The sequence below is a fragment of the Arvicola amphibius genome, chromosome 2 (genome assembly GCF_903992535.2).
Source record: "Arvicola amphibius chromosome 2, mArvAmp1.2, whole genome shotgun sequence".
Lineage (NCBI taxonomy): Eukaryota > Metazoa > Chordata > Mammalia > Rodentia > Cricetidae > Arvicola > Arvicola amphibius.
In genome coordinates this window covers 33,113,214-33,126,928 of record NC_052048.2, presented here as the reverse complement: position 1 = coordinate 33,126,928, position 13,715 = coordinate 33,113,214, and the positions used below count along the sequence as shown (strand labels likewise).

Below are 13,715 nucleotides of genomic sequence, written 5' to 3'. Positions count from 1 at the left end.
AAACCTCAGGGGAGGTGGCTGCTCTAAGTGGTCACTGCTGGGGCCATGAGACTGGCTGGAGCTTGGTCTACCTGCTGGGATTGGGGGCTCTTAGGACAACTGATATGGGGGTCTTATTTTTTAATCCTTCAGCATGCACAGAGGAGAAACTTGGCCTCTGAGTCACTAAATGAATGGTTCAATCTTTGCATTTCAAAAGTGAGCTGCCCAAAGGCCAGCTTACAGTAGTGCAGAGCCAGGTCTCCAAACTCCTCGGCCAGGCCTCTCCTATACCACTGGGATTCAGAATGTAAATCAATAAAGCTACAACATGGAGAAAATCACCTTAGTGTGAACATACTGAAAACCACTCAATTTTATACAGGTTTTATACAGATGGACCATATGCATATGAATTCTTTCTCAAGAAAGCTGGTATTTTTAGCTATTTTTTTTTTTTAAATCTTTTGAGTATCTCACTGGGTAGCCAGAATGCTAGGTAAATAAGGCTGGCCTGGAATCAGAGATCCACCTGTTTCTGCCTCCTGAAAGCTGGGATTAAAAGCTTGTATCACCATGCCTAGCTCCACTAAATACTTCAAATTCCATGATTTTTATATTTTTGGTTGTGAGCTTAGCCTTTAATGGCTGAGCCATCTCTCTTGCCCTCAAATTCCATGATTATTATTATTTTTTTTTTTTACTGAAAAATATCTGTTGTAGGACTTGGGATTTAGCTCTCTGCTGGCCTTCTGAGTTCCCTGCCCTGCACTGTGCATGGGTAGATAGGCATGCATGCATCTTCATCAATACATACATAGACAGCAAGTGACTCAGAACGTAAAGTTGTTCAGGAAATAAAAATAGGTAGCTTTTAAACCATAAGGCCAGCTGACAGGAAAGTATGAAATACATTTTTAATTTAATTTGTTTTTCTATTTTTGATATAGGGTCTTATGTGCTTCTGGCTGTCCTGGAATGTATAGATATCCACCTGCCCCACCCCCTGAAAGTAGGGTTAAAAGCATGTACAATTTTGCTCAGTGAAAGTGTAATAGTAGTATAATTTATAGTATAATATACAGTATAATTTTCTTTCTAGAAAAGTCCTTTTCAAATCCTTTATCATCCTTTTGAACATTTAGCTTGTTGGTGGGTGAGAAATCCCTTTTCAATTTGCAAGACACAGCTTTAGAAGGTATAATTTGATGCAATGCCTTTTAAAACATAAAAGACGAGGAGCTCACACATTTCAGGATTCTTTCTTGAGACATTTGCTCATTTTCTTGTACAAGATGCCACCAACCTATCAGCTTTGCTCAAGCATCACAAGTATTTACTGCCACCTACAGGTCAAAAGTTTATCTGCTGCTCCTAATGGGGAGAGGTTGGCAGATTTACTCCTACAGAAGTGGGAGCCAAGGTGGGGGTGGGAGGGTGTTAATGGTGCTCACTTATCGTCTTCAATGATTTATTCGAAAGATTTAATTTTAATGTGTATGAGTAAGTTTTGTGTCCATTTATGTACATGAACCATGTGTGCAGTGCCCGAAGAGGCCAGAAGAGGGACTGGGTTTTTTTGTGTCGTCCTGGCTTCCTTGAACTCACTCTGTAGACCCCAGGCTGGCCTCGAACTCAGAGATCTGCCTGCCTCAGACTCCCAAGTGCTGGATTAAAGGCGTGCGCCACCGCCTCGCTAGCATTTTTGGTTTTTAAAGACTAGTTTTAAAAACTTTCTTTAAAGGGCTGAAGAGACAGTTCAGCAGTTGAGGGCACTGGCTGCTCTTCCAGAATGCCCAGGTTTGATTCCTAGCACCCATATATATGGCAGCTCACAACTGTCTATAACTTATTTGAGAGGATCAGACACCCTCTCCTGGACTCTATAGATACTGCATGCACATGGTACACAGACATACATGAGGACAAAACACCCATTTATATAAAAGATAAATCTTGAAAAAAAGCTTTAAAGTAGTCCAGGCAAAAGTATAGTACAGAGACATTTTGATTCAATCTCTTTTTACTTGAAAATTACAGACAGCCAAGAACAATGGGGAGGAAACAGCATTTTCTGAGTGTCTACTAAATCAAACGCTGGAATATCTACCCACAGACTATCCTGAGGTGAGGGAGACCCAGCCATCAGTGCGGGGCATGCAGTTAGATGAGAAGCAGACACCGGAGACTAGGTGTGTTGTATTCTAAAATGCTGTGTTCTTTTGAGTACGCAACCCTTCCAGTTTCCAGGCAGGGCAGGACTGTCACCGCCATTCTGCAGATGGGCTAACTGTGATTTAGAGACAAAACCCAACTGTGCAAGTTCACATAAACAGCTAACAGTGCAGAAAAGAGTAGGACCTAAGGCTTCTCGTTTATAGTCACTACTTCCCCATCAAGCTTCAGATTTTGCAAAAACAAACAAAAATAAAACACCCCCAATAAAAGATCTCCAAAACAAAACCCCAACACCTGCCACAGGCCTGGGAATGTCACCCCAGTAGCAGAGCACCTCCTCTGATCACACTCTTGGGACTGGGCATGCGGGCACACACCTGTAGCTCTGATCACACTCTTGGGACTGGGCATGCGGGCACACACCTGTAGCCCCAGCTACTCTGGGGAACACAACTCAGGACCACATCTCAAAGAAAAATAAAAAACAGGAACAAAACCTGGAACAGAAATGTGTATTTACAAACTTTCAACTGCGGTAACTTGCTTAGTGTCGGGTTTTACTGGTTATAGGACCTTGGCATGATTTGTTCACTGTGCTGGTCTGAAAGAAAATGTTGTTCCTGGATATTTACAAATGCTTCTCCAGGGATAAGGACGATGCTCAGCTGGAGGGTGCTTCAACCAGTGTGCACCAGGCCCTGGGTTCCAACCCCAAGACACCCACATGTTCTAACTGAAGTAGAGACAATAGCACACACAGGGATGGCATCATGTGCACATGTTCACCTGAGCACATACATGTGTGGTTCGCATTACACATGTGCAAATGGCACACAGATGTGTCATACTGCTTCAAACACACAATCCTGGTCATGTTAATGAGCTGCACTACCATATTTAAAATCAGGGTTATGAGACGGGAGACAGCTGAGAGTTCACTTCACACCCATCACAAAGAGTGTTTGTGCTCTCTCTCCCCCTCTCCCCAAGTGAAATAATAAATAAGATAAAAAGAAAGACACCACCCTCAGCACCTCACTGTGTTCACCAACATGACTCTTTGGACCTTGCTGTTTAGGATGTTGTTTTATTTTTGTTTTTGAAGATACATTTATTTTATGTGCATGAGTGTATGGCTGCATATACATGTATGTGCCTGGTGTTTGGGGTCAGAAGATGGCTTCGGGTTCCCTGAAACTGGAGTTACAGATGGCCGTGAGTCACAACGTGCGTGCTGGGAACTGAATTTGAATCCTGTAGAAGAGCAGTCAGTGCTCTTAGCCATTGAGTCATCTCTCCAGCTTCCTGTTTAAGGCAGTTCTACTATCTGAGCACGACCGATTAACTCACAGTCTTTTCTGAGTAACTCAATCTCCAGTACCCCTCACCTTCCTGAAACTAGGGAGCCCTCTCGCCCCATAGCTGTTTCTCTGTTAATTGGCCCTGTCCTGAAGGTAAGCAGTCGCTCATCCAGCATCTCAGGGCCTGGGACTGTGGCTCAGTGGTGGCAGTCCTTGCCCCTTTGTTCCATCCATGAATTCCAAGGGTTTTAGGACCTCTCTTCCAGGACCCAGGACAAAGTACACTGTATGTCTTACACATATATTACAAGCACACAGACGCATACATACATGTTATGCATAAAAATCTCCTCTTATAGCAAACATCGCAGAGTAATCTCTTTATACTGTGGGGTGATGACCTACATGGAGGTAAGTGGACTACTGACATTTCCATTTCCTGGAATTTCCTACTTTGAGCTCACAGAGACAAGTGGCTGTGCTAGCTGTGGCGGCATGAAGGGCACAGACTCACCGGCTTTTGGAGGCGTCCGGCGATATACAGGTTATTCCAGTTCAGGAGGTCATCGATTAGGGTGCCAGTGGAAATAACCCCATATTTGATAAGCTGCAAGAAAAGACATGGGCATGATAAAGGGCAAAGCTCTAGGCTGCTGCTTCCACAGGCAGAAGCGAGAAGGGCTGAGGTCTTGTCCAGGAACAGGACACTGATCTAACTTAAATACCTATCCTTCGAAACCCCACGTCCTGCTGGGCAGTGGTGGCACACACCTTTAATCCCTGCACTTGGGAGGCAGAGGCAAATCGATCTCTAAGTTGGAGGCCAGCCTGGTCTACAGAGCAAGTTCTAGGAGAGACAGGACTACACGGAAAAACCCTGTTTCAAAAACAAATAAACAACCCCAAAACAAAGAAAACAAAATAAAAATACTAAAAAAGAAAACCTATTATCTCTATCAAAACTGCCCAGAGATTTAGAGTCAAGACTGACTTGGCTCCCAAGGTACAGGGAGTGAGGTGGCCAGTATTTGATGTGTGATTGTTAAAGGCAGAACAGCTCTCAGACAGCATCTGCTATCAGTCCTCAATGCTAGATTCTTCCAATTTCAGAAACGATAATTTAGGTAACGTTCTTCATTTGAGAAATTAAAAACTGATTATCAGGGGCCAGTGAAAGGGCTCAGTAGGTAAAGCTGCTTGCGGCCAATCCTGATGGCTTGAGTTTGACCCTAGAACCCGTAAGATAGAGAACTGAATCCTACCAGTTGTGTCCTGACTGAAACACACACACACACACACACACACACACACACACACACACACACGCACGCACGCACGCACAATGTAAATCTTAAAAAGAAATTTGAGATCCAGCAACAGTAAATGACATGTCACAGTGGCGCTGCACCAGCAGATTGAGAGTTTGGTCCTGCAGCTGGGCACAGCAATGTATGCCTCCTAGGTCCTGCATTTGGGCATAGTAATGCATGATGCCTCCTAGTCCTGCAGCTGGGCACAGCAATGCATGCCACCTAGGTCCTGCAGCTGGGCACAGCAATGCATGCCTCCTAGGTCCTGCATTTGGGCATAGTAATGCATGCCACCTAGGTCCTGCATTTGGGCATAGTAATGCATGATGCCTCCTAGGTCCTGCAGCTGGGCTGAGTAAAGCACGCCCACAGGCCTGCTGTCCCAGAACCCAGGGGAAAGCTGTATTGCTTGAGCCGCAGAGTAGTTTGGGGCCGCCTGGATAGCAAAGAGTCTCAAATAATAGAAAACCCTAAGGGCTTAACACTTAGAATTGCTGCCTGGTCTTCCCACATTCTTTGCATCACAAAATATTAGAAATTCTTCAGTTAAAAGTGCTTACTGGCCTTTTCCCTACGGTGGCGGTGGTGTTCAGTGCTGTCGCCGACTCTTTCAAATGGTGACAATTACAAATGAACATCCAAAGATGAAAATCCTCTTATCAGTGCTAAGCACGTGGGATTTCAGGGGAGGCCATTGCCACAATAATTTGTATAAACCTCCGATGTGGATTTCCAAGCTTACTTCCTCTTACATGTGTCAGTAAGTATTTAAGTAGTCTTCTCAGGCTGCAAATATTTAAAAGTAGCTAACAAATTACAACTAAAGAGTACGGAACTAAGGCACACAAGCGTGCACAAACACTCGTTTACTGGCGCTTATGCTGTTGTTTGGAAATTACCAATCAGAGACAGGCTTGGAAGAGTACTAATTATGAAGGAAGAGCCAAACGGTATGCTGTGCTGCTTCCGACAAGTGACAGCTAGGCGGCCCAGGCCCACTGCAGGCCTGGGAGTTCAGGGACTTGTCACCAAGTAGCGGCAGGACCTTAGAAAGTCACTTTCCCTCTCCGAACTGAGGTTTCCTTGACTGCATAGAGCAGGCAAACCAGAAAACCCATGCATATCTGGGCATGTAGTACATGCTTTTATTCCCAGCACTCGGGAGGAAGAGATGGGCAGATATCTGAGTTCAAGTCCAGTCTGGTCTACAGTTTGAGTTCCAGGACAGCCAGAGCTACACAGAGAAACCTTGTCTCAAAGAAAAAAAAAAAAAAAAGAAAAGAAAGAAAGAAAACAACAATAACAAAATAATAAAAAAAATAAAAGGGATGGCCTCAAGATTATGAAGACATCACTGCGCAGCCAATCACTTCTCTGCCAAGTTCAGACAGGTCTTCAAGCCCTTCTCATGTCGTTATGCTAACCTCCTGCCCTTTACAGCCTGGTCCTTTGACCAGTTATAGGATCATTACCTGGGGGCTTGTCAAATATGCAGAATCTCAGGTTCCATTCCAGACCAACTGAATCTGGACCTGCATTTTAACACGATCCCCAGGAGACTCACACCTGTAAAGGTTAGACTGCCCTAAGCAATTGGCATTAGCATCAGCACAGGCAAACCCGACTCCCTCTCTCTCCCATCTCCCCAGCAGCCCTCTGGGAAACTAGGGTGCTTCACTGAGTTAGACCCCTCCCCATGCTGGGGAAGAGACCCAGGCCCCAGGAAAGTGTTCCGTCACTAAGCTGCACTGCCGGTGCCTTAAGTGTTACACGTATGTAGGGTTCCTGACATAAGACAACCTGGGAGATCTAAACATCTTACTTATCCTCTAACACGCAACTCTCAAATCCTACCCACCTGGTGACACCAAGAACTTCCCTTCAGTCACCTGACGCCACATGCTCCCAGCACAGGAGAGCTTCTTCTTCACTTCCTGGCAGTCCCCACTCCTCCTAGATGACATCACTCTGCCCTGCTCCACAGTGGCCCTGCTGCTTCTCCACACCTCCCAGACAGTGGTCCTCACAATGTGAGTCCTCACACAGGACTCACTACTCAGTGTGACCGACAGATTAAAACTTGGGAACTACTTGGCCAAGGTTCAAAAGATAAGTTAAGTCCAGTCACTGGCAGCCGTTTCTTTTTTTTTTTTTTTTTTTTTGGTTTTTTCGAGACAGGGTTTCTCTGTAGCTTTGAAGCCTATCCTGGAACTGGCTCTTGTAGACCAGGCTGGTCTCGAACTCACAGAGATCCGCCTGGCAGCCGTTTCTTACACCCCGGCCACAGCCTGACAGACCCAGACTCTAGCTCTGTCTATGCCTGGGTTTAAGAAAGCTGGACGAGGGGTGACGGTTTCCTCAGAATGTGGACACACGATTTCACCAGGATTCTCCTGCCAAATTACAACTGCCCAGTTAGGGCCACGGACGGCCTCATGGCACTTACCTTCCCGTCACACATGATCAGTGGGTTGAAGTAGACGCCGGCACCATAGTTATTCTGGACAGAAGAGATGATCCTGGGCCCCAAGAGTTTGAGGAAGGAGTAGTGGCTCCAATTCTTCTTCAGGTTCTTAGCGTGCCAGGCGACAGGGTCATCTACTGTGAACACCAAGTCTAGCATGGGATTCTGGAAGGCAAAGGGACAAGAAAGGCTTCAGCACTAACACGTAAAGAAAACACTAGAGAAATAACAAAAAAATCCTAAAGCGCTACAGAAGTACATGTCATGGTCAGAAGACCCAGGGCTGTCATCAGAAACGCGAGGAGGTCCCACAGGGCAATGCTAACTTGGTTTCCAGCCATGTGAGTGATGAGATCACACACTCACTCACTGTGGGTTTCAGGCAGCACTCGCCTGATTGGTTGACATACGATGGATCAGTTTATTTCTAAAATAATCTCACAAGGCAGGTATGTTATCCCAACTGTATAGGAAAGGAGATGAGGGGCCAGGGTGTAGAACCCAAGTGTGGCAGAACCAAGGAGAGATGGCTCAGTGGTTAAGAGCACGGCTGCTCTTGCAGACCACCTGAGTTTTATTTCCAGCATCCACATGGTGGCTCACAACCATCTGTGACTCTAGTTCCGGAGGACTGATGACTTCTTCTGACTTCTGTGGGCACAAGGCACGCATGTGGTCCACATACAATCACACGGGATAAAATACGCACACACATAAACCTTTAAAAAAATTAAAAATCATTAAGAAAAAAAAAGCTCTGATAGGTCTCAGGGCAGAGATCTCAAGAGCCTAGTACTGAGGATAGACAAATTATGCCTAGAATTGACTCTACATAGGAACATCTAATATAGCAACTGGAACAAGAGAACAGGGAGGAAGGATTTTTCTTGGACACGACACATGGGTTCTGAAGAATGTAAGAGGCGCACGGACTGGAGAAGTAACCCGGGAAGCACGGAAAACGGCAGTCAGGTTAGAGGAAACTGCTCCCCAAGGCTGCTCAGCCAGGCGTGCTCCAAGACTTGCAGTCTGAAGCTAGGGTAAGAAAACATACTCGTGTGGTACTGAATGAGACCACACTAAAGAATCTTCCAGAGAGAGGAGAGGTTACGAGGAGGAAAATCTGAGAGAGCAACTGGAAGATTCCACCCAAGAAACAAAATGGCGTTATTAAGTAAGGCGCTGACAGAGTGGGAGAATACGTTCTTAGCACAAATGTAGAGAATGGAAATTAAGGAGAAAGTAGCACACTTTCTAGGAGAGAATCCCAGGTCAGCACAAAGGAAAACCTCACGGAGTGAGTACAGACGGCTACCAGGAGGATGAGGGATGCTATGGGTTTCCCACGGTAACCTCAAACCACTGGTGATATTATTTAAGATTTGGAGGTCATGGATAGGGCACCATTGTGTGTGTTTGTATGTATAGATGTATGAGTCCGTGTGTTTGCAGGCCAGAGGATATTGGGTTTGAATAGGGCACTAGTGAGTGTGAGTGTGTGTGTGTGTGTATGTGCATGAGTCTGTGTGTTTGCAGGCAGGAGGATGCTGGGTTTGGATAGGGCAAGTGTGTGTGTGTGTGTGTGTGTGTGTGTGTGTGTGTGTGTGTGTGTATGTGTGTACAGATGCATGAGTCCGTGTGTCTGCAGGCAGGAGGATGCTGGGTTTTGCTCTCACGTGCCATCCACTTTTTCTGAGACCATTTCCACTTTGTTTTTCTCACTGGCCTGGAGCTCACCAAACAGTCTAGGCTGGGAGCCAGTGAGCCCCAGCGATCTGTGTCTGCCTCCCTAAGACTAGGATTACAAGTGTGCACCACAATGCCTGGCTGATGGAGAATTGTAAAAAAGTAATTATGATAATACATATGCAGCCAAGTTAGAGAAAATAGGTGGGAGACAGGAGAAATGCAAGCAATACCAGGAGACAGATCTGGCCAGGTGCTAGACCCAGGACGCCCAACTGTAATCTGTGCATTGATTTCTGCAGGCCACATTAAGACTTATGCTGCTCTTCTCCGTCAACTCTGAAAAGCAACAAGGCTCAGCCCTAACTATAGTCTTGTTAATGTGGTGAGCTGAAGAAATGCACTGTCACCTGCCCCGGTCCTACGCCAAGTCCATCAACTCTCTTGAAGCCCAGGAATCATTTCGTATTTTCTTATCTTTAGTTGTGACTTTCAAACTTGGCCATGAGATGTTTTATACACTGATCAAGTCCAAGCCTCATCCTAGGCCAACGAAACCTAGACAAAACCATTCTGTATTTCTAAAAAAGTGCTGGGAAACTCCAATGACAAAGGCTGAAGACATTTATGTTGAATCGGCTTCTTTTCTCCACCACCTCTTCCTAACAGCTCTTGATTTGGACAGAATCAGACAGACTACTTATCCTTCCCTGATCCTAGCAGTTCTGGCCAGTGGGAGGGTTCAGCAGATAGTGGCCCTTGCTGCCAAACCGAATAAACTGAGCTCAAACTCCCCAGGACCCACGTGGTTCAAGGAGAGAGCCAACTTCCTCAAGTTGTCTTCTGACCTTCAAGTGTACGCTGGTTATGTGTGCGCTTGCCACCTTGGCAGAAAGTAAGTACACATAAACGTTAACATATATATTTACTGGGCGTGGCAGCACGAGCCTTTAATGCCAGCACTGTGAGTTCGAGGCCAGCCTGGAATACGTGGTGAGTTCCAGCCAGCTCCGACTTGGAAAACCCTCTAATTCAGCTCACACCGAGGTCACTTTGATGAACATTTTACTAGTTGGTGCTTGGCGTGTCTGGGGCTCTGCGGGGACGGAAGGCACACGGAACCGGCAAGGGCGAGCAGATGCCGGGCCTGAGGCTGGTTGGGAAGGCGCAGGTTTGGGGACTCACCTCCTGGTGTGCACTGGGGCCCGCCTGGCGGTACACCGCAGAGCCGTAGGCGAAGGCCAGGCTCAGGTCCTCGGGGAAGTGAGCCAGGATCCTGCGCAGGCCCACGCCCGAGCTCTGCAGCGCCTGCACCGCCATGGGCGGGCGGGCCGGCTGGCTAGCACGCCGGTAGGGTAGAGCGTGCAGCGCCTACACCTTGCTTGCAACTCCGGATCGTGAGGACCGCGCTTCCGCCTGAGCCACGCCCCTCCACGCACGCACGCTTCAGAGCCGGCGGCTGGTGGTCTGCGGAGAGGCCGGGGCTCCGTCGCTCCCCCTGGCGGTCGGAGGAGCACGCTGCAGGCCCAGCCTGGGACTGCAAGCTAACCTGCTACAGAGCCTTGCAAATCCTTTGTAGATTCAAACTAGGAACGATTTATTTATTTATTTATTTATTTATTTATTTATTTATTTATTTATTTATTTATTTATTTATTTATTTATTTATTTATTATGTATACAGTCTTCTGCCTGCGCGCCAGAAGAGGGCACCAAATCTCACTATAGATGGCTGTGAACCACGGCGTAGTTGCTGGAAATTGAAGTCAGGACTTTGGGAGAGCAGCCAGTGCTCTTAACCTGAGTCATCTCTCCAGCTTCCCCCTACACCACCTCCACCTTTTTTTTTTTGTATTTTCCACGAATGATTTTTAAGTCATGAATATATTACATAAGTGGTTTTGTTGTTGTTTTGTTTTCTGTTTTTTTTGTTTTTTGTTTTTTATTTTTTATTTTTTTTGAGACAGGGTTAAACTGTGCAACTGGCCTGGAATTTGCTATGTAGCCCAGGCTGGCCTCTAACTCACAGCCATTCACCTGCCTCTGTCTCCCAAGAGCTGGGATAAAGACACAGGCTACCACCTTCACAATATTGTGCAGCTATCTTCTCTAACTCTAAGTTGTAGGAGATTTTTAAGATTTATGCCCACTCCACCACCAGGATATTGTGATAGTTAGACACTGGCTATGGTTTCTTCACATGAAAATACCTTTCAAGTCTGATAACAGATAAAATGCTCCACAAAAGGAAACACATTGGGCAAACATTCCCTTCTATTTACGTTCAATTTTAGGATCAGAGAACAGTCTGTGCACCTTTGGGGATGGTCTCACAAAGGGCTCTTTAATTTACATGTCTTTTCTGCAGAAAATGGGATTTGATAGAGTAGAGTTCTTTACACCATGAGAGAAATTTGCTCAAGACAGCAGGAGCCTTCAGGACACGGCTGAGCTCCAAGACCATTTGAAAACTGTACTTTCTTCTCTACCTTGCCCTGCCTCTTAAAGATCAGCTCGACCTCCTGCATTCCAAGCTACCTGTGGAGCCAAGGCGGGAGGGTGGTGAGCCTCAGCAAGTTTTGACTGCATAGTGAGTTTTAGGTTGAACTGAGAAATTCTGAAATATCCTGCTCTAGAAAGAAAATGGCAACGAACTAGTAGGATTGGGTGGGGAGACTCAGTGCTAGGGAGACTGTTTAGCATGTTCAGAGCCCTGAGCTGCCTCCCAATCACAGTAAATGACACCATACCAACCAATGGGGCTGGGAGTGTGGCTCAGTGGTTAAGTTCCCAGCACCCACTCGGTGGCTTACAATCATCTGTACCTCCAGCTCCAGGAACTCTCGTATTTGATGCCTCTTTCTGAGCTCTGAGGGCACCAGGCATGCATGTTACATACATACATACATGTATGTGATCATTCATACACATAAAATAAACATTTAAAACAACAACAACCTCGACTGTGGAGAGAATCCAGGTAGAGAAGCGCTTACTTGCGCAAATGTGAAGACACAAGTTTAGACTACCGGAACCATGGAAAACCAGATGTGGTGGCCCAAGTCTGTAACCTCCGAACTCCTATAGTGAGATGGGAGTGGTGGCAGAAACAGGAGAACAGCTTGAGCATCATCTCCATTTTACAGGTGAAGCTCAGGAGAGAGCAAGCTGCTTGAATTCACATAAGCATGTGGTTTCCGGCCTGGCCACGTTAAGGTCTTTCTCATTCTAGCCCATCCTTGAAGGGTTACGAGCAGGGACCCAGTGGAGTCAAACAGCCTGTGAGGAGAAGAGGCCTCTTAGGGAAATTAAAGACCAAGCTCTTGCCACAGGGTCACCATGACGTAAGTAAAAAAAAAAAAAAAAAAAAAAAATGGCCAGGTCCAGCAGGGCTGGTGATAGAGGCAGGAATAGCTCAGACTCATTCAACTGGAAGGACGGTTACTTGGGTTCACACACTCCACACTGCAGTGAGATTGGCGCCGAGATTTTTTTTTCCCCCAGTGGAGCTGCTGTGCAGAAACCCAAAGTCTGGGGCAGACAGACAGTTAAGCAACAAAACGTGCAGTAATGCAGCAGGCACCTAGCGCTGTAAGGAACAGCAGATCCTTCCAAGAAGGGGACACGAATAGGCTTTGGGGGAGCAGAGGGGCAGCAGAGGCAGTGCAAGCCACAAAGCCAGGTCTTGGAATGGCCTGTGAAGTATTTGGCACACAGGAATGGGAAATGAACTGGGTGGGAACCATGATTGTAATTGCAGCATGGAGAGAGAGAGAGTCGGGAGAAAGGCCGAGTGCAGACTTGGGGCGTCAGGCTCCCTGTGTGCCAACAGCATTTTGATTCATGCTGAAGAACCCTCACCCTTGCCCGGATGGCTTGGATCTGAGATACACTCACAGTAGAAGTACACAGAACCCTTCCACCTAGAAACGGAACGAAGAATGTCTCCAGCCGTTTCTCATCTTCTTTCTCCTCTTGAGGAAGTAATTCAACTCCCCCCCCCTTCCTTGGCAAGAGTTATGCGTGCTCATAAAAATGTAAACATTACAGACAATGTTTCTCATCCCCCCTGAGGTAACCACTGGTAATCGTCAGTATATATTCTCCCAGATAGTCTTATGAATATATTAACATTAAAGACATTTTTAAATGGAATTGGATGATGGATATTATTTTTCAATTTCTATTTTTTCACCACCTCACATATCAAGGGCGTCTTTGTCAGAGTATATAGATTTATTTCATTCCATTTACTAGCAGAGAATTAGTCTAAACTATGGGATATGCCGTATTGATAGACATAGGTTACGTCTTGTCTTTCGTTTTTGCAGTCCTGGGAGTGTGGTGGCCCAGGGCCTTGCATGGACCAGCCAAGACTGTAACACCAAGCCAAACCCCAGCTCCACTTCTAGCTTTCACACATGAAACTGGTACCATGGTGAACATTTTTTCAGCTATTCCTTTAAGAATGTGTTTACATTATGTGGACATGCATGCTACAGCACACTTGTGGAAGTCAGAGGACAATTTGGAGGAGCTGCTGGTTCTCTCTTCTCCTAAGTGGCTTCCAGGACTCAGACTCAGGTCACCAAGCTTAGTGGCAAGTACTCCTATCTCCTGGGCCACCTCTCCAGCCCTCTGGGTATTTCTTTTTGTACATGGCAAGTATTATGTTGATATAAAATTGATTCCCAGGATGGCAGGATGACTCAGCAGGTAAAGGTGCTTGCTATGAATGCCAAAATACCTGTGTTCAATTCCTGGAACTACAGAAGGATGGAGGGAGAGAACCCACTC

The 13,715-nt window shown here is 46.2% G+C and overlaps 1 protein-coding gene across 1 annotated transcript in view; it reads right to left on the bottom strand.

Annotated features, from left to right (window-relative positions):
* Positions 1-10,337, bottom strand: part of Tamm41 (TAM41 mitochondrial translocator assembly and maintenance homolog) — a 32,515-nt gene extending 22,178 nt beyond the window's left edge. The window contains exons 1-3 of the mRNA XM_038321036.1: positions 10,104-10,337; positions 7,215-7,397; positions 3,973-4,065 (exon numbers count right to left, since the gene is read on the bottom strand). Of these exons, the coding sequence (XP_038176964.1) occupies positions 3,973-4,065; positions 7,215-7,397; positions 10,104-10,238 (411 nt within the window). The 5' untranslated portion in view covers positions 10,239-10,337. The remainder of the gene's footprint in view (positions 1-3,972; positions 4,066-7,214; positions 7,398-10,103) is intronic.
* Positions 10,338-13,715: the final 3,378 nt, after the last annotated feature.